Raw genomic sequence first — 20,770 nt, forward strand, 5'->3', positions numbered from 1 at the left:
AAATGTCAGCTTAAAAGATGGGAACATTTCTTTTTCAGCAGTTTCTCTGTCTGGCATTTACTTCACAATGGCCCATTCAGCAGCAGGTGATGCCTTGGCATATTCAGATGGGGCCAGTCTTGAAGGGGCACGCTGACACTGGCTGGATAATGAAACGCAGCACGGAGACAAACCACAGCAGACAGAACGATCTGTGGGAGGAACGCTGGGACTAGATGTGAAACATGCACCGGTACACGAACATGACCCTGGAGCTCCTCTGACCTCAGTTACCCAGGGCTGCAGAGTCTGCTCTTTCTCATGTATTGTACAATTTCTTAAAGTCGAACACATCAGACACAAAGATGATTCCTGAGATTCCTTTGAGATGATGCTTTTGGTGTGCAATGTCAATTAGAGATGAGAGACAGCCAACTCTGCAACCCCATAGAGATGATTAATACCACCAATTTCACAACACGGATGAAAACGACTTGGGCAGTGGGAGATGAAATTGTGATGGATGTTTCAGGGAAAGTACCCACCTTTCCTGTTTGCTGCATTCACAAAGGCAAGAAAGAAGTCGGGGTGTTAATGTGTAATAGTTATGCAGAAGTATTTTTTAACACATATCTTGATCTAACTGGACTGTTTTCCAAAGACTAAAAAAAAGCCAAATATTGAAAGCAAATGATTTTTAAAAAGTTATCGTAAAAAAAAAAAATCGCTCGAGCCTTTTGAGAATAATCATGGCTTTGTTTGCTGCTAGTGTTGGTCTTGGCGACTCTGCAGGTAGCAATAACAACCAGAGCTACAGTGTGATTATTCCTCTGCACATTTACTGCCAGTCCGCAGTGAAAAGGGCACGCAGCCACCTCCCCACAGTCCCTCCTGTCAATCTGTGTCTACATGAAGAAAGGGCTTCCAGACAGAGGACGTGCTACTCAGCAGTGAGCTGTCTCAAGGCCTATTATTAACCAGTCCCTTTCTAAGTCTGCCGGAGACAGCAGCCACATAGCAAGGCTGCAAGGCTGAGGATGGCAGGTGAGGCACGTATGATGTGAAATTAAGATCTTGTAATGGATCCATCAGGACAAGATAGTAGGTAGGACTTAATCATGAAGAAGTGAAGTGAGGGGAAAGAGTCCTGCAGCCAGTGCAATATTCTTTAAAATTAATGATGTACAAATAACTGTGCATGACTACCATGCTTGAAGAAAGGCTGGTTTTATAGAGCTGCATGAGTTACTTTTTGGTTATTTGGGAAAAAAAGGTTAATTGTTAATTATAGCTCCATTATTTTATTATTGAAAATCTATAATTGAAAGTCATGTCTGACAGCACAAAAGTCAAAGATGTTCAAAGTGCAAATATTCATTAGAATATAGCTGGAAGTCTTCACAGCTTATAAGCAGAACTGAGCAAATGTTTGGCATTTTTGTTTAATAAATCACTTAAAATCATTAATTCTAATCGACTAGTCGTTTTAACATTAGCCATTAAAGTTTCTCCAAAGCACCTCGTTGGTCTGTACATAGTCATGGTGTGCTGCACAGAGGCACCCGAAGTGCTTTAAAGAGATATTGACTAAGCGTTTACTTGAGCCCTCTGTTGCACCCTTCTGTTTCTTATTTCAAATGACCAATGGTGTTGGCAAAAACACATTCCTCACTCCTAACTAAGAGATTTTGACAGCCAAGCTGTGCTTTTTATTAGGGAGGCAATGTCAGTTGCCATTTCTGCTGAGACTTCACATAGTACTGCTGAAAATAGCCAGCTGGGCCAAAATATTTTGTATGAAAAAAACAAATCAACGTGTCTTTGGCTCTCCTCTCATTACCGTGTATATTATGCAAAGGAAAGTGGATGTTATAGTTTGGTGTGCGAGGAGCCTGGTGCAAGTGGCAGGAAGAAGCACGTCTCATTACCATTCCTGATGCAACCATAAGAAACCTACAATCACAAGTGTCACCGCATTTCAACCTCAACCAACTAATAATCAGAAGCATGGCTTCTTACTTCTTAAAGATGAGGATGGCGATGACGATGCTGATGATGAGCAGCACAGCCAGCACTGGGCCCATGACCCACAGCATTTCAGACTGCTCCATCCCTTGAGCCATACTTGAAGTGACCTCGATTGGATCTGAGTAGGGACTAGCTGAATATGTCATCTGTAAGGAAACAGAAAAGAGAGTACAGGTACATCAGAGAGGCACTTCAGACTTTTTAGTATGTATGCAAGGTCTCCCTTCTCATTTAAGTGTAATCTGGATTCCCTAGGGTGTTTAAAACTGCCTAAAGTTAAAAAAAAAGAAGCTCAAACATCAAAGGAAAAGGCACTGGACTCGGGGAGAACGAGCATGTTGCTAACATGAATTTAAAATTCTACACAGGGTTCAACTGTAGATCAACCACTTATATACTTAAAGGACAATTAAAAAAGATACTGACACTTTGAATATGTAGCACTTTCTGTGGCTGAAGTAACAAAACTGGAAACAAAGTTTTCTACATAAGAGATAAACCAAATATCTCACTTCCCATATCTTGTTTCTGGCACTCGGATAGTCAAGTTGTGTCAACTTAGTAATAGATGACAGTCCAGTGATGAAGCAGAGCAGGCCACAGAGCTATCGACCAAACTCAAATCAAGTTTATATATTTCTGTTAGAAAAAACTAAGACGGCTGATGACAGAGCGACTGACACCAGAGTGAGGGAGGTAGAGATGGAGAGGCAGGGATAAGTGTGCATGTCCCTTGGTCGCTGAGATAAATGGGGGCACAAGAGAGGACTCATCTCTTCTTCATTAGTGTTCACACCGTGACAGAAGAGGAGGAGGTGACGACGAGGGTGCATTTCCACCTTGGTTGTAAATGAGACATCTTTCCACTCCACGTCTCTGAATGATGGGGGAAAGGGAGGTGGGGAGGTATGCATCGGTGTGTATGTATCTGAGGACGGGGTACCCGAGGGGATGCAGTATGGTGCATGGTAAAAAAAAAAAAAAAAGGTTTGAAGAAGAAGGAATCCAACTGTGAGAGAGCAAGCTGACAGATGAGAAAAAGGGAGGCGTGAGGCATCTGTCATTAGAACTCAGCGTGACACCTATTGAATGACGATAGGAGATGCAGGTTGGGATAGGGAGTACAGAGTGTGGAAGGATATGGGTGACAGATCGCAGACCTCTAAGGGAATTGGGCTCCCAGCATGCAGTGGGAATGGTGGGGCAGCAGGCAGCAGTAATCCGGATCATTAGCTGCACAGCAGCCTGCTCTTCAGTGCACAGGCAGATATTAATTGGAAAGATAAGCTGCGATGAGCTCAAAGAGTCCTGCGCTCTGTCATATAGTTCTGTTATCACTCATGCTCTTGGACAACTGCCATGAAAACTTACACTTTGGGTGTGTGTGATACGGCACGTCTCAGTGGTGTACGTGCAAACCACCATGCTCTCATAGTGGGCCCGGAAACATGATAACTCAAGCAGGAAAGTGAAAAAATTCACATTTTCATGACAGCAATAGTTTACAGCAGCAATGTTTCACATTTGTCTCTGTCTCTCTCACACACACGCACACAGACAGACACACAGCAGGGACATGAGACCAGCTTTCTACCATTCTGAGCGCCTTTGGGAGGAACCTATTATCCAAGAACAAAGAAAAACGGCACAGCAATGGGACGCTGCTGATGTGACGACACCACAAGGCTTCCTGTTCTTTTGGGAAGGCCCGAAAAAGGCTGTAGGATATGGCCCTGCAGGGAATCCTGGGAAAAACTTTTTTTTTAATGAGGTAACAAATAACTGCAGCTGTGCTTTCAGAGAAGGATAAGAGAAGAAGAGCAAGAGCAGAGGAGAGGGCTGAACAAAAAGAGAGGGCTTTTTGTCTGGTGGTCACGGTGAAGTAGTGGGATCATCCATTTGAACGGCCCTAATATCTGATAAAAGCTCAGTCACGCAGCTCCTAATGCTTCTGCCCTCGCACAGCGGTATCACAATGGAGCAATGGTGCAGTGAAGGAATGTGCGAATCTGAGAGTGAGTCAGAGACAGTGAAAGACATAAGTGCATCCCTTACAACTCTGGATCAGTGCGCGTCTCTCTGTAAAGTATGGGCATGCAGTGTGTTTGGATATGCGCGACGTACACATGGAGTGAATACATTGATCATATTGTTACACTGCTGGGAAACACTGGAGCCTTGACGTTTATATGGATGGTATTTTGTCATGTATCACCCACCTAAATGTTGAAACAGAACAAGGCCAAAGAGTTTACCATGTTTATTTAAATTGCATAATTTTTCTTTTTGTCCACAGAGATGTAGCAGGATCTACATCTACAGGAGGGGCTACAGACGTGGGTAAAAACACAGAGAGATGAAGCTAAACACATTTTGCAGTGCAATCGCATTTAGAAAGTGAATTAGATGCTGAAAACAGATTTGATAAAATTCTATTAAATGCCATCCCCACTAGAGAAGAGATAGAAGAAAATGACAAGTAGAAGAGAATAAACAATAAAAGAAATACTGTAGATAAAGATATATACAACTGTAAGAATTATCAGTGATGTATTTGGTTGCGTATGTGTGTGCGACTGTGTGCAAGAACTGCAAACAAAAGCGTGTATGTTTTTGTGTGAGCACACCTGGAACATCAGTTTTTCTGAGCCTTTTCACAAACTTCTCTAAGCCTGCACGAGTGAAGGTATTTGTTTTGGTCGCAGCCACTAGCGAAGAGTGTGTGTGTGTGTGTGTGTGTCTGTGAGAGAGAGACTATATTTGTCTGAGACAAAGTAAGAGAACAAGGGAGAGAGAGAGGGAGATAGTGGGTGATGTGAGATGGCAGAGAGAGGAGACAGAGGAAAAGGTGTTGTGGTAGTAGCAGTGTATCGAGTCTGCTATCTGGCCCGTGAGCTACACAGCTTCCGCAGTCAGCCACTGCTCCTCCATCCCCTGAGCACAGAATCCGCTATGCACAGCGCAGGCAAATTTGTTTCAACTCGCCGTTGACCCCGCGAGCTCCTCAACTCTCCAAAAGTGGCTTAAATAAGCTGCGGGGTGCGCGCCAAACAAAAAACACAAACGCGCAAAGACGCCTATTATGAATCCGCCGCTCTCTCTGCCTCCCCGGGGAGGCTGAAAAGCCCACACGCTTGTCATCACTGCATGACATAGGGGAGGAGAAATGAAGGCACAAAAACTTGAGGGGGAAAGACGATAGTATGTATGAATATGCCTTTATCCATGAAGAACAGAAGTGTGGCTACTTCGTACGATGACCTCACTATTTCATCGGTTACTTTCTTATCCATGCAACCATTCAGCACCAGAAACTACATGTATTACTCCTTTCTAACTGTCTGAATACCAAGCACTCAGATATCTGGAGGCATTGCTACAGGGGAATACCTCCAGGAGTGGATGGGACACAGTGCATTTGAATGGTGACTTTGCCTTTATTTAAACTCCACTCAGTGACTTGAATATGCTCATGTTCCCATCTTGTTTTCCTGTCATAATTCTCTTTTTAATATTATCTGTCAAAGCCTTTTAAATTATGAAAAAACAACCCCGTCCTCCATGCTGAGGGGATTGTGAGTTCATAGCACCGGCAGATTTAGTGCTACAATATCAATTCTTTTTGGGAACGCAGGAAATGCTTGGGTAGCATTGCAAATAGCAAAACACCCCATTATGATTTTTTTTTCTCTCTCCCAGAACATCTAATTTCCCTCAAAATAAAAGCGCACATTAAACACGAGCTCCTCCTCAAACATTCGTTCACTTCCTCTCATCTGGGCTTCACAGGCTGGACAGGACGCGAGACACAATTTTTGCTACCCTCTTTTCCTCTATCAAACGCCACCCCTACTCTCTGTCTCACATCACACAATATTTCATGCCTCCTCCCTCCCTCACTCTCTTCTCGCATTAAATGATACTGTTTATACACACCCAGCATCTATCATCCCATTTCACACCTCCCCCGGCTTGTTTATCCGCCTTGGGTGCTGGGGAGACATGAAGGCACCCTCTCTTCTTCTGCCCCTCTCTCTTCCTCGCTCTCTTCCCCCTTTGCCTTCCTTCTCTTCTTCCCTCCAACCACTGCTGGCTGCTTGTGGCCGTTGATATACGAGGGCTTATTAAACCCTGGCGGTCTTGTTTGATCTACACTGGGGGAGTTTGGGTGGTTGCGAGAAAGTGTGGTAAAGACACAAGTCATTTATTCCACTACTTGTTGTCTTATTCTCCTGGGTCTGGTGAAGATCCTGCTCGAGGCAGCTTCTGCTAACTGCTCGATCCTCCTGCATGCTTTACCTTCTGTACCCGTGTGTTTAGTAATAAACGCTCGAAAGTGGCGCGTTGGGGGTGACAAAAACAAACACTGCCGTGTTTCCCAAGGAGTGCAGTTAGGGGATTTGTGCAGAAATCAATGACTGCAGTAGCCACCTCACCATTCAGTATGCTTAAAAGCACACGTGAAGCCAGGATAGGAGAAATGAGAAAATCAAGGTGTTTACATGCTCTATAATAATCCTGTTAGTGTAGATGTTGTGCTTATTATATGGAGCAGGCCAGCTATTGGATTTTTTTTTATCCCTTATTGTATTTTTGAACCATGGATGGCATATTTTAAGTGAATTTGTGAGCTGTAGCCTGAAGTGGGGTTTTTTTCTGTCAGAGCATTTTGACAGTTCAGTTAGGGGACATGATATGTAGAAAAAACTGACTGCTTTCACGATCTGTATGCACATCTCTGTGAATGTTTTCACAAAAGCACCAACGTTCTGAAATGGTTGTCAGCTTATTTTGATTTAGCTTCAAAATGTGAGTTTTAGCCATCCACACTCGAATACTCATTTTAGGGCCAAGAATGCACTGCCACGTCTAATGATCTCTCCTTTAATCTTTGTCACGGCAGCACTTTCTCTGTCTAAAGTCTTTGTCATGTGGCGCCGTAAAATGTTTTTTTTAGAAAACCATTTGTGTTTGTACATCAGAAGTACACTGCAGCATTACTATTCATGTTTGCTTTAATCTGCTATCCTAATTCAGGAAATTAAGTGTCCTATTTACATACATTTTAGGAAATGAGTTTGCTGCAGAAAGCTGAAGTGAAGGTAAACACACTGGCTGACTCACAGAGTGAGTGAATCTGATTGATCCAAGTGATTAAGTTTAAAAGCAGGTGGGTACGACGCAGTTTAAGGAGGGCAAGTGCACAGAAAGAGAGAAATCTTGAGCGCTGCTGATCCAGCATGGTGTATCTTGCAGGTACGGTGAGAGTGTTGTGCAGTGATGGGATTTAAGCATCTGCTTTGAAGTAAAGTATACCGTGGTTGCCCGCTATAGCCTCCCCTGCATGTCCCTCCTCTTTCCTGAGTGAAAGAGTAGGGGATTACTGGAGTAGGGTAGTGGTGGTGGGGGGCTTTAGGGACATGTAAAGCAGCATTTCAAGGGAATCAGGCCTGCTTTACAGACTCCCGAGACCCTGAGACCAGGCCCTCATCTCCCTCTTAACTTCAGCTGCTCTAATCAATCTTCTCTGCTCTCTTCATGGTAGAGAAATGTGGAGAGGGTGAGAGAAGCAGAGAGAGGGGTAAAGGAAAAAAGCTCAGAGGAGGGAGTGAAGAGAAAGAAATAGGTGAAAAGTCTGGGATTGGGTTTCGGACTTGGAGCGTTCGCTCTCTTCCATTTAAAAAAAATAAAATAAAATCACTCAGGGCACAGCTACTGAATATACATGTCCCGGGTAGCGGTGAAGCTCTGAGCAATCACAGTCGCTCATTCTTTCTGCTGTGAAGTTTACTCCAGACCGTCCCACGGAGAACTGGGCCTCCATGTTGGAGCTGTTTGACGAGTGCATTGGGGCCTGGCTGAGAAAGCCGAGAGTCTACTATTAGCATTGTAAAGAGATGTGCGCAGGGCCCTGCTGCTGCCGAAATGGCAAAGCTGGATCTCTGATGTCATTGTTAAGTGATAAGGGAGTTATCCGGACAAGCTACAATGACTTTTAGAGGCAGCAGTATTAAAGGATAATTGGCAATAAAAACAAAAACAATTAGACTTCCCACTGCTATTTTGGAACGCTTTGAGGAGCAGAGTGATTAGAGTTTGAGGATGGGTGATAAACTTAAATAATATGTCCGAGAAAAGAAAAATTAACATGTACCAAAATACAGAAAAGCTTCAGTGTTTAAAAAACAAACGCAAGTTCTTTACTAAAAAGCAAAATAAAGAAGCAACTTACGCCATCAAGGCTGGATGTTTTACTTACATACTGAGCAGTGCTGTCAGTCCCTTCAGATTGAAGTTCAGCCAAGACAAAGCAGAGATACTGCTGTGAGCTCGTCAGGGGCTTGTTGAAGAATTCGTCGTACCTTTTCTCATCACCCAGCATAAAGGTGGTTGGAAGTGACGCAAGCTTGGCAGCAATGTAAGGCTTGGTGGAATCCAAGTGACGTCGGTGTCTTATGACAGAACTTCTACTTGATTTGAGCAGCTGGGGTAGAAAAAGAGAGATTTCTCAATAATACACAACTTTGGCTCTTTGGTCAAAAATCTCTCTTCCATATACACAATGGCATCCAACTTCTCTAAATTTCATCAACTCCTCCTAAAGTCTAAAAAAAGCTTTTGCACTGGCACTAGACATCCAGGTTTGGTTGTTAGCATGCCTCCAAATAAGAGATAATGATTGTGCACAGCTAAAATAGCCTTTGCACAGCAATATAACTGCAAACAATGCAGCCAATCTACGAAGTGAGCAATTAGCACTTGCTCTAGCACACAAACTCAGCATGACTGCCAGCCCGGTTAATAAATGAGCAGGCACATACAGCACTGCGGCATTGTGTTTTCAGCAGCATTTTGTTTTCTGTCAGTGATGTCTCATGCACTGCTCCAGATGTAGCTTTATTAAATCATTATGTCGGAGGGAGGAGACAATGGCCTGCTCGGTGTTTAATGACTCAGGGAGTCCCATCTCTCTCCCTCTCAGTCTCTTCTGTTATTTCTACAGGGAGCTTGAACAATAGCGATTCAGACCAACGAGCCTCGCAGTTTACTTAAAAATTATGCTATTAATATTTAGGCATGTCATTTAGCTTAAATTCCCTCATGGACAAGGAAGACCTTTATTCAATGGAATAATAAGGCAGTCATAAATCTTTGTCCTCATTTGAATAACTCATGTAAAACTTTGTCTACAGGCGGCAAAGCCTGACTATAAACAATTTAAAGAAAAATATAGAGGTAGAGCAGTAATTCTTTTGACTACAATTGTGAAAATGACCACACAGTTTGATTGCCTAACATCTACAACAATACAAATAATTAAACAAAGACCAAACTATTTTATGTACACACAAATTGCTATATTCAACAAATGGGCAGTGTCTGCAGACCTGGCATTCACTCAGGACACTCCCCACCTAGCTGAGTGAGTCATTGTTTAAAATCTCTTTCTTCAGGCGCCCAGGAGGGTAAAGCTAATTAGTTTCCACTCGTGACTTTCTACCCAGTTGGACCAGAGAGTGCTATTTGGGACCCTGACCTGGCACATTAGCCAATCAGACATGGGCTGGCACTCACCTCATCCATGTCCATCTCGTCTGGATTCTTCCACTTGCGTGTCACCGGGGACATGGGCACCACAACGATGTAGTACCACCTGCCATGAAAAATAAAGCTTGTGTTAAGAAAGACCGGCCGATGCACGTACACACTGAGAACAAAGTGGGCCAAGTGCATTAATAGCACAGTCAAAACAAGGAGGCGTACTTTGACGGTGATCCTTGTTGGGCTGAATTCAAAATTTAAGTAAAACACATGTGGTTCCGACCAAGGTCGAACACCAGCAGATTGGCAATGCATTCGCCAATTAATTGCTAATCACTAAGAACATCTGCCATGTAGACTGGAACAAACACAATCCCAGTGAGGGGAGCCTTCAGCTAGCATAGATCCCCATAGGATTCCTTAGGTTAATAGAAGCAGCTATGTGACTACTCGTGTGTGTTCTCCTGCTTTCAATAAGAAGACCAAAATAGAAGGAAAAGAAAGACATTAGTAAGACATTTAAGACTTTACAGTCAAGCTAAGAGGCTAGGTGATGAATAAAGGAGAATGCTTTGGAGAATGCATTAGGTTATATATGTTTCGTCTCTGCCCCGACTCTGTCTCGGGTACAAGTTTCCCCCCCGATGCAGCATTTGACTACTTGTAAAATCAGGTGCTGCTGACAGCAAAAACAGCTGCTTCTCTCCAGACCTCAACTCTGTGATTCAACAGTCACTCAAGTCTAGTAGTGGGAGAAGAGACGTATAACAAGACTCCTCACCCCCTCCCTCTTACCTACACACCCCCTCAACCCTCCCATCCCCAATCACAGGCACTCCGTGGCTGTCAATCTGTGCTGGACCTTGGCCAGCCCTGACAGCCCTGTAATCTTTTTTACCAATCAACCCCGTGTACTCCCCCTTTACACAGACGTGTCGCTATGTGTGTGCGTTCGAAGGAAAAGGGTCAGGTGCAGTTCTCCTCTTAACAATTTGCGTCAAAAGATAACACAGCTCGACCTGATGTTAAGTCTCAATTATCATCAGCTGCCGTGTCACAAAAATGGCTCAGAGTAAAAGTTGCAATCCTAAGTTCTCGAATAGTTTTAGTAGCAATCAGACACACGTGTCGCATTAGGTCCCAAATTTACAGTTTCGTGGCTGTAAATTTTTGTATTAACATCAATTTTAAAATGATAAATGTATAACTTATATGCATCACAATCTGTGTACATAAAAAGCAAAACCTGTTTGTTACTCCTGACTAATAACAATCATTTTCTAGCCCAGAGCAAGCCTGTGTGGTTAGTCCCTATCAGTACGTACTTGACACGAGTGGTGGTCTGGATCTTTGGCAGGGTGATGTTCATCTTGCCACCTTGAGCATGATGTGTCCTGGGCTTGGTCTGGATCAGGTCAGGGGCAGTGCGGATGGACACCTGCTGCTGAAGACCTCCGGCAATGTTGCCCCTGCTTGTCAGTACAAAGGAGTAGTCTGTGTCTGGCTGCAGCTGCGTGATCAGCTTCCTCTTCAGGTTTCCCATCACTTCCACGCTTTGCTGGTTATACAAGATCTGTAAGCACACGGGGGGAAAACTTGGGAGTTGTGATTTACGGCAGCACAGATATACAGCCTGAATATCGTTTGCTCACACGCACCACTCTCTCTTCCCTTTCAAACGCACACACGTGGAAAAAAAAGAAAAAGAAAAGAAAAGCAAAAACAGTATGGTCCTAAGGGAGATGCCCATCTTATCTGACACCTCATCTCAAGTGCTTCAAGCGTCGCACTCGCCCACTAGCGCATATCCAATGTTCTTTTACACCTTAAATTGTCTTTGCTCCCCTATCATTTGGGTGGGAATTGATATATCACTTTGACAGATTATTACACCTCATAAACGAGCATGAATTGGGATTTTCATAGTTTTTGTGCAAATACAAAAAGTGACTCAATCATATTGTGATAAGTGTCAGCACCTAATATTGCTTTTTCATATTACAAATGGCTGTACAGCATGTCAGAACATGTTATTGAAGTAGAATAAGAGTTGTTGTTTTTTTTTAATCCAGCGTTTTTTAATTTAAATTGTACTGCAAGTATTTTGTCTGTGCAAACTCAGTTCATATTCAATCTTTTTTGCACCTCGTGTCAGCAATGGCCGTCTACCTGGCTGGTACTTACCTTAAAAGGTGCTTGGGGTTTGTAGTTTGGTGGCAAATCCCAGGTGAGCAAGACGGACGTTTTCATGACAGCTTTGACACCAAAGTTCAGGGTGGGGAAAGCTAGGATGAGGAAAATCCACTCATTAATACCTCAAGTAAGACATCTTGTACACCACAAAAAGTAATCTCTGTGCATAATTTCATTTCACACTACTATAAAGCAGCACACGAGCAAGTCGCCCCTTCAGTAAACAACGCGAACATATTCTGCTGTAATTCCTTATGACCAAACCTGAAAAGCCACAGGAGTGTTCAGAGAACATTAACAATCGCATTCACGCTTGATTACAGATCATACAAAAATAGACTCCATTTCCCTGAGCCTGTCCCATTTATTGCCGCCCATTCACAAGACACACTCAACAGGCCGAGATCACTGTGATTACCAAGAAATGCATATGACATGAGGAGTGGCAACATGTGTCTTAAAACAGGCATCGTGCATGGTTATAAATAAGAAATCTTTCATTTATAAGATTATAAAATGCATGAGAAGCTACATGCTGGGTAACATTTAGATTTGTGTGTAATGGGAGGGAGGACGAGGAGGCATGGTAATGTGACTGTAGCGTGTAATGAGATTAGTACTCTATAAATTAATAAACACAGTCATGTACTACAGTATGCTGAGTGGAAGATGGGAAAGACACAGCACCGATAAAGTTTAAAACAGAAGCGAGTGACATGTGTTTATGGTAAGCAATGACATGACTGTGCGTCTAAGAGTGCCAATGTTTATGCAAGCACGTCATTATGTTTTCATATTAAATATCTCTGAAGTGTTTATGTATAAATGTTAGTCAGATGTCCTACCACTTATCCTACCATTCGACATGGTCCTGCTCTGGATGCTGGGGCTGAGGGGTCCGCCGCCCTTACTGGTGAATGCCTGCACCCGGATGTCGTAAGTGGTGTCAGGTTTAAGGTCCTGGATAGTCATGTGTGTTTCGGTGGTGCGGTTGGTGCTGTTTGTCTGACTGTTGATGTCCCTGTATACCACCAAGTAATGTGTGATCTTGCCATTCCTTTCCGCTAGCGGCGGGGGCTTCCAGGTCAGCTGGGTGCTGGACTGCGTCAGGCCCGTAACTTGGAGGTTGGACGGGAAGCCTGAGGGCACGTCTTCGGGTGTGCTGATCTCCTTAACGTGAGGTTCGCCGATGCCTGCACGGTTACGCGCGCTGAGGCGGAAGACGTAGGTGGCGCCTTTGTGCAGGCCAGTGACAGTATGGTGGTCGTCAGTCTTTCTCATCTCGCGCGAGGTGTAGGTGTCCTCATCGGTGCGCTTGTACTGCAGCTGGTAGCCCATCAGCTCCCCCACCATATCCTTGGGGGGCTGCCATTGGAGCAGTGCTGTGTTGCCCATGGTGGTACTAATCATCATACTGGGTTTGCCTGGCACTGGTTGAAGTAGAGATTTAAATAGGAAAAAATTACTTGCACTTTAATTGCTTTATAAGTCAAAGACATATTTTTCAATTCACATCAAATTTGTGGCACTTAATGAGTAAAAACCTGTATTCTATCTAAAGGCCACAAGATGGCGATAGTTGTGATTGTGACGTCTATGGAAAAGACTTGACCTCTGTAAACACTTGGCTGCTCTTAGTCACTCGTTTTGGGTCGTACTGAACAAAATACATTTTGTAATCTTTGGTCGTACCATGTTTCAACAAGTTTGATTTTCTTTGGTATTTTTCAGTCGTTCATTGTCAATCACAAATCATTAGCCAAAGTCATTACTCAATGAGCAAATGATTTCCAAAGCAAGACTCCACACTAACAGACTCACATGAAAACCCCACTAACACTGATTCTGACCTGCTCCAGTTGTGGTGATGACTTTAGCTTTGCTACGAGCACCATCTCCCTTCAGGGTGTATGCTGCTACAGTTACAGAGTAGGTGGTTTCAGACTGCAGCCCACCAATTATGGCCTCCTGTAAAAGTGAAAAAGAAAAAAAAAAATCACAAGGTCAGATGTTAACAGGCGTCAGTGAGCCTGAGCGAAACCTCTCCAACCACCCTCTCACACAAGCTCCGATCCCCTGACAAACACACAGCACCAAAGGAAACCGCAGTAAGATTAACCCCCCTTCTCCAACCACGTGTGGGTTCTTGAGCAATTAGCCTAAAAACAAAATATGTCAAACTTTTAATCAGAGAAAGAAGGCACACAAACAGGCCCAGGAACTTTTCTTGGTACTGAAAAGCTCCTGTACCTAACTGTAAGGAACACGCTGAACCCATTAACTAACAAACCAACTAAATTAATCAGAACATCACCCGTGTGTCAGTTTTCATGCCTGCTGCATGGATAAGCATGAGATAATACCCAGAGGAGCTTAAGTTCATCGCTAAACAGACTATTAAAACCCACAAAATAGTACACCGACTGTGGGACTGCTGTTAAAACTCTTTGAAAATAATCCTTCAGATAAATAAACATCAGGGTGATTAAAAATTACTTTTTTTTTTAAGAATAAGATTATTGGTACTTATTCTCCTCTGGCTGATTGCCCAAACAGTCTCTGCACAAAAACACAGACACACTACGGTGAATGAACAAATGAGTAACTCAGCAGTCAGGAATGAACAGACAGAAAAACAACTGAGGTAACACACTGTTACGGCTAACCTGCTGCAGTGCTGGCACTCACTTTACCACACTGCATCAGTCTGAACAAAAACACACCCACACGCTGGAATTAAATACTCTGAGCTTGAACAAAGCCCATATCCAAACAAACAAACAGAAACACACACACACAGGAATACACATACTAATATACATAAATGAAGGATACACACAGTATACATGCACGTAAAATGTGCACATCAGCACGCACACATTGGTACACACACACACGCACAACAACTTAATGCCTTCGGCTTGAGCGCACATGCAGGAGTTGTCCGGTTCTGACTGGAGCCGCTGAGAGGACGAACACACAGATGCCTACGAGCCTTCCTGCCGGAACTTCTCACAAACTTCTCAGACGCTTGGAATATTATACAGCCTTGCCCTAACGCGGTTTCTCCAACTAATGAAGTTTTAATTTCCTAACCATAGAAGAACATTAAACAGTCTACATAACCCAGCGCTGTTTGACGGTGGTTTTTACTGCCTCTCTCTTTAAGGGACATTTGGTGCTCCCCTGCTAACCTTTAAGAGGGATGGGGGGGAAAATGCTAAATTACTGTATCATAAAGCCATTTTAACTTTATGGAGGAAGTCTCATTACTTTAATCATGCAAAATGGCTTTAACAATCTCAGCAGTGGCAGCTGCACAGATCGGTCCTCTCTTCATTCTGACAAGGTTGATTCAGTTCTAGCAACACTTTGAAGCCTGGGTTTTTCTATTTTCTGCTGAGTTTTAAAAGTTCCCTTTAGAGCAAATGCTTAGAACAGCACCAAAGGGCATTATAGAGATTAACAAGTCGACTAGTTATAGAAGTGGATTCTTCTCTTCAAGCCTCTCAACACCACTATCCTCACTAGAGTGGAAAAATACCAAGAGAAAAATGGGCTGCGCTGTTAAAACAAATCCCTTCAGATAACTTTTTGCTCAAGATTAATATTTAATGTCCTCTATATGCATCTTTTGCTTTTTAACGCCAGCCAAAATTTCCCGAAAGCTAAAAAAAAACTCCCTGAGAACAAAGCCATGGGTCAGTAACGCAGGCTTATGTTTTCAGTGTTGACATCTGCCTCGTACTCTATTAGCTACCAAGCACAAAGTCTGCTGTGGCCTAAACATGGCTGCTGAAGAAATAATAAAGATGTGTGAACAGATGTCCTCCTCTGACAGCGTGTAGCTCGCTGTCTGTCAGGTGTTAATCAACGCATTAAGAGGAGAGGGAGAGGAGGCGAGCCTGACTCATGCCATGTGGGTGTAGCTTGAGGAATCCGTGTGCCGTGCAGCCAGGTTTCCGTTTAACTTGGTGCTAATAGCAAATAAATACGACAGCGTGCGCACTTCCCACTGGCTCGTATACGAAACTAACTGAAATAATATATAAACAGATGAAGGAAGAACAAAAAGAGATCAGCCTCAGCCTCTACAGGTGGTTACTGATTCATTAAGTTTTCCATTTGAAATGTCGGCAGGTGAAAAAAAGGAGTGAAAATATCCCAAATGAATTCTTTTTTTGGACTTTATAAAAGCTGAAAACCTTTTTCTTAACATATCTTTGCCCTTGTTTATACACTGAAAATAGGATCCGTTAGTCTGGCAGACTTCTATTGAATTTTTTGACTGGCTACAGTAAGTGGCTCTGCATTTATGCCAGTGCAATATGACGTCTAGGGGGTAATAAGCCATAACAAAGAGCTGCTTGACAGCCACGTAGCAGCGAGCTGCAAACCAGGCACGTGAAAAGAACATGAAAGGCTGGTGGCAATTTCGGAGATGTGTGGAGCTGATAAAAGTCACAGCTCCTCCCCTCAGATAGACATGTCATCTGAAACAGCGGGGAAGACAGCAGGTTAGGCGAGGCCGATTAATGTCGGCATCACACGGGGATAGTGACACAAAGCCTTTGACTACACTGTACTCTCAATGGGGGAAGATGCTTCATGCGCTCTGTACAGAATTGCCTCAGTTCACCTGCGACTGCCCAGCTGTTTCTACAAGGTTCTTTCTTCTGGTAAAATAAGCCTGCATCAGATCTTGCTTTGAAGTTGTAGGAGCTCTTAGACTAAATCACACTAACTCTCTCTCTCACACACACAAACACACGCGCGCAAACACAAACACACAAAAGAAAACATTTGGACACACGTTTCGTGCTGCGGTTATGATCTTTCCTGAGGGTTCACACAGAGTAGATTAAAGTCACACACCTTGCACAGAAATGAACACACATCCACACACAACTCATAATCCAAACACACAAGCACCCCCAAACTGCAAAAAGGAAAAGAGCTTGCCCTGCAAGAGAACCCAGCAGCACACATGTGGGTTACTCACATGCTCGGTGGATTCCTCAATATTCCACTGATGGAGAGAAGACACAGGACACAGGGTGGGGAGAGAAATGAGTCAGAAACAACACAACAGCCATGGAAAAAAAGCGCTCGTCTTTTTTTCACCGACAGATGAATGTAGGTGTCAGCAGAGTCGTGTGGTGGAACAAAACAGTGGGATAGAGTGTGATGGAAGAGGAGTAAAAAAAAGACAAGTTGAGTGGCATACAACAAATTGCGTAACCATAATTGTAATTTTTTTTTTTATTGTTTAAATGCACTGCCTTGTTTTTGGTTTGCCTATGAATCCAACAAAAAGCCCCCCTCTTGCTCAATCAGGAGACTTCTATTCGCTATGATGACTATTACACTTTGGATAAGAACTGTAAACTCTGCACAGTCCGTGAAGCATTTCCTTTTTTCTTACAGAAATTGAGGGAAGGCCTTTTATTCATTATATTTCAATATGTATTCAAAATGTTCTCCTTGCTCGCTGTGCCTGGCCAAGTGATTCCTGGGGGAAGTGAAAGCCCATTTCGTGCCGCGGGGCTCCGTCAGTGCCGAGCATGAAATCCTATTACCAGTGCTGCTATGCTAGCCCTGTGACATCAAACCCCATCGATGCAGAACGCCACCGCTGGCGTTTACCAGCAACGTGCTCCACAGTTCAGTTCCTGCAGAGGGGTTCACTGATGGGTGGCCCGGCTGACAAGAGGCAGGAGAGATGACACTGTTGACACTGATGAGGGACAAAGTGGAGAACAGAAAAAGGGGGTGGGAGTGCGGGTGAGGACGGTGGAGTGGGGGAAAAAAATGTTATCATTAGGGTGCACGAGTATTGTCACAGCTGCTTGTACCACAGAGGCGAACACTCAAAGGGGAGAAGCAATTGACGTGGCTGGGACAAAAATCAATATTTAACCACCAAGAATTACTGTGAATGGGCCGGTGCCCCCAAATGTATTACATAATATTAACTCCAGTGGCGTTGTACTTGCTAACACTTGTGTCCATTAACTATACAAACAAGACCAACTTAATGTCATGCGTTGTCAAACACTGAGAAAACACACGAAGAGCTTCTTCATCTGCCCAGCATCAACACTTTGCAGGATCATTTTATTAACATGACCAGAGTTTAACCGGGCAGGAGTCTGCAAAAAATACAAATACTTGGAAGTAAAGCCGGTCCTCCTGATCACCCATCACTCCCTCCTTGCTATTCTAGACTTTCACAAACAAAAGGAGCAAGCCTCACACGCTGCTGATTTATTGTGCGGTGGGGAGACTGTGTTCATCATCCTCTATTGACTGTTGGCATATGAAAAGACAAAAGACCCAACTTTTCCTCCTCCCTGTGGATGGTCTTTATTACCAAGCAGTTAAGTGAAGTATGAGCAAGGCCTCTGTAAGGTCTCAGTTGTGACTGGTTGAGGCACACGGCACATCAAAAACTGCTGCCTCATGCTCCCCAGACATAACGGGGCACTAAAGAGTACCATTAAAGAACAGCTGCTGCTTAACTCCATGAATAACAGTTTGCAATGTTCCTAATTGCTTAATTTGTTTACTGTCAACTTCACTCAGTATGTCAACAGAGCAAGCAACACATTAAGGTTCGCAAGAGTTCCTATCTCATCTTGGGCTTAATTCCTTCCTATCGGAACTGCTTTTGCTTCTTTCTTTCTTTTTTGTTGCTTAAATCCATGGGAGAATTATAAATTATCCTCCATTTATATTTCAAATGCCAACGCAAGCTGAAAACACATCATTGCTGATAAGCGTCGTTTGTGGAAACGGAGCGGTATAATTTGCAGGCGGGTGAATGCAAATGTGATGACATGGGCTGAGATGTGTGGCTATAAAAGTGGGAACGAGGGGGGAACGAGTGATGTGGAAGAGAAGGAGCTGTCATGATTGATGGAGTGAAACGGGCTGAGGTGCTTCTTTCTCTTTTTTTCCTCCCCCCGATTCCCATTCAACTCCAATCTGAGGCGGCGAAGGCCGTAGAGGCAGTGAAGCATTGCCTCGCTCACACAAACTACAAAAACGCATGAGTGGTCAAACAAAATGAACCTGGAAAGTAGTGCTGAATAAAGGCAAACTTGTGCAGAAAATGTATGAAATCACAGACAGCGGCTAATGGCTTCAAACTCAATCACAGCACTTTCTGCACACTTTTATGGATGTGTATATGAAATACACTGCCACAGAGGTTGCCGCAAGTGCACCGTGATGGAGCAGACCGTGTGGTGTGGGAGCTGCCAACTCAGGTCCAGGCCACTTTTCCAACAGAAGTATTTGCAAAGGGGTCGATAACATCACACTGTTAACATGGCCTCTGGTTTAAATTTAGCAGGGAAATGAGGGCGCTGTGTGGGCTCCTGCTTGAAAAGAAAAGAGGCGCTTAAACCGCCCACGCACAGCCAAGCTCTCCTAGCTCTCCTCCCAGTATTTCAGCTAACCCTGAGAGAGGGCGAAAAGGAGAGGAGCCAGAAACACAGAGACAAAGAGAAGGGGAAAGGTGATAGCCATTTTGACAGGATCTGCAATTCAATCAGTCGGCTTAGAATCGTGATTGAAGGTGAGGCTCAGGTATGATGTGAGAGCCCTGGAAAATTTGGATTTTTCTTTTCCTCTTGGCAAGCTTACTGTGAATCCAATTCAGGTAAAAAGGGTGGATGTGGAACCGATTTCACAACACATTAGGGAAATTCATGAGAGAAACACTATGGGATGTGCCAGGATAGAAGGATATTGCTTTTCTCCCGTTTTATTCATCATCAATTACAGGTGTGCGTATGAGGGATTTGCATGTCTCTAGGATGACTCATGAACTCCTCTCGACCAGCTGGAACACCTACTACAAGGTCGGTCTAACAAGTGATCGTGTTTGCGCATGTTATCTTTGCTAGATTTTTTTTTCTAGTTGTTGTGGTGCGTGAATGGAAAGATGTATGACAAAGAAGGGATTGTTCTAAAACCAGTTGGGCGAACAAGGATAAGGGACCGTTGGCTGACTGTGTGGTCTTTAATGACGTCTGGGCAGGTCCTTGCAGGTTGGTTACTCAGTGCTGTCTCAGAAAACAATCTGTTGAGATGACTCAATCAAGGGTAACCAACCTGCACGCAAGCCTCTGGTAATTACTCAATCAGCTTTTTAAGCAGCGAGAGTGCAAAAGGAGGTCACGGCAGAAAAGGAAGCAAACCGAAGGGAAGGAGAAGAGGAAAATAATAGAAGGTGTGAGAAGAAATTTAGCCGTCTGCCAGGGAGGGGACAGTCTGTTTGAGAGGTGTCCTGGACACTAGACTGGAACATGAGAGCTATCCTGGGCGCCAAATTACAGTGCGTCTTTGTGTTTATTGTGTGAACATGGCACAAATGAGACATGGCAGGGAGAATTGTTTGCATAACAAGTAGGGTCATGTTTAGTTCAGTTTTTCCACAATGCAAAACAAAATCACGCCGAACATGTCGACGTGGAGAAAACACTTACAGGAAGACAAGCAGCTACCATGTTTTCTCCCTTTCCAGATCAAGCGATGCTGTCCTGTCTGTCAAGCACTCTTGTAGACAGTCTGATAACAATGAACTGTCAGTAGCAGCTGCCAAACACTACTGCTGTAAAATAAAGGCTGACTGTGCTCGGGAGTCAAGGCAGTTCTCTTCGTCCAGGTGAAGACATCGACGGGCTGTACTGCATCAGTCAATCACTTGCTGTGGAGACTTGTGTGAGTTTGACAGCCACATATAAATGATTTATGATGTTTTTCTGTTTTGTTTTGTTTTTTTAAATCACAGAATATGTCATTACACAACTGGAATCCACAAGCTCCTACTTATCATCTCTTGGGATGTAACACACTGATTCATCACATTGTGACTTTAACAGTGTTTCCACTTGTGTAATGATGAGACACAGGACAGCAAACGAGGGTTAATAACTCTTCTGAAAGGGCAAGGCAGTTTGCACTGCTTGGGAACTGAACCAGCAACTTGTTGGTCTGCCACAGCTGCCATTTATCAGCA

General features: G+C 43.7%; 1 protein-coding gene across 9 annotated transcripts in view; it reads right to left on the reverse strand.

Annotated features, from left to right (window-relative positions):
* Positions 1-20,770, reverse strand: part of LOC308412480 (receptor-type tyrosine-protein phosphatase F) — a 168,712-nt gene that overhangs the window by 26,772 nt on the left and 121,170 nt on the right. For 4 of the 9 annotated variants that reach the window (XM_080906871.1, XM_080906872.1, XM_080906875.1 and 1 more), the window contains exons 13-20: positions 16,745-16,771; positions 13,593-13,710; positions 12,588-13,172; positions 11,734-11,834; positions 10,875-11,122; positions 9,583-9,661; positions 8,267-8,491; positions 1,999-2,153 (exon numbers count right to left, since the gene is read on the reverse strand). In XM_080906871.1, the coding sequence (XP_080762997.1) occupies positions 1,999-2,153; positions 8,267-8,491; positions 9,583-9,661; positions 10,875-11,122; positions 11,734-11,834; positions 12,588-13,172; positions 13,593-13,710; positions 16,745-16,771 (1,538 nt within the window). The remainder of the gene's footprint in view (positions 1-1,998; positions 2,154-8,266; positions 8,492-9,582; positions 9,662-10,874; positions 11,123-11,733; positions 11,835-12,587; positions 13,173-13,592; positions 13,711-16,744; positions 16,772-20,770) is intronic. The other 5 variants (XM_080906877.1, XM_080906873.1, XM_080906876.1 and 2 more) reach the window with 3 other exon arrangements.

Source organism: Rhamphochromis sp. 'chilingali' (assembly GCF_963969265.1).
Source record: "Rhamphochromis sp. 'chilingali' genome assembly, chromosome: 16".
Classification (NCBI taxonomy): domain Eukaryota; kingdom Metazoa; phylum Chordata; class Actinopteri; order Cichliformes; family Cichlidae; genus Rhamphochromis; species Rhamphochromis sp. 'chilingali'.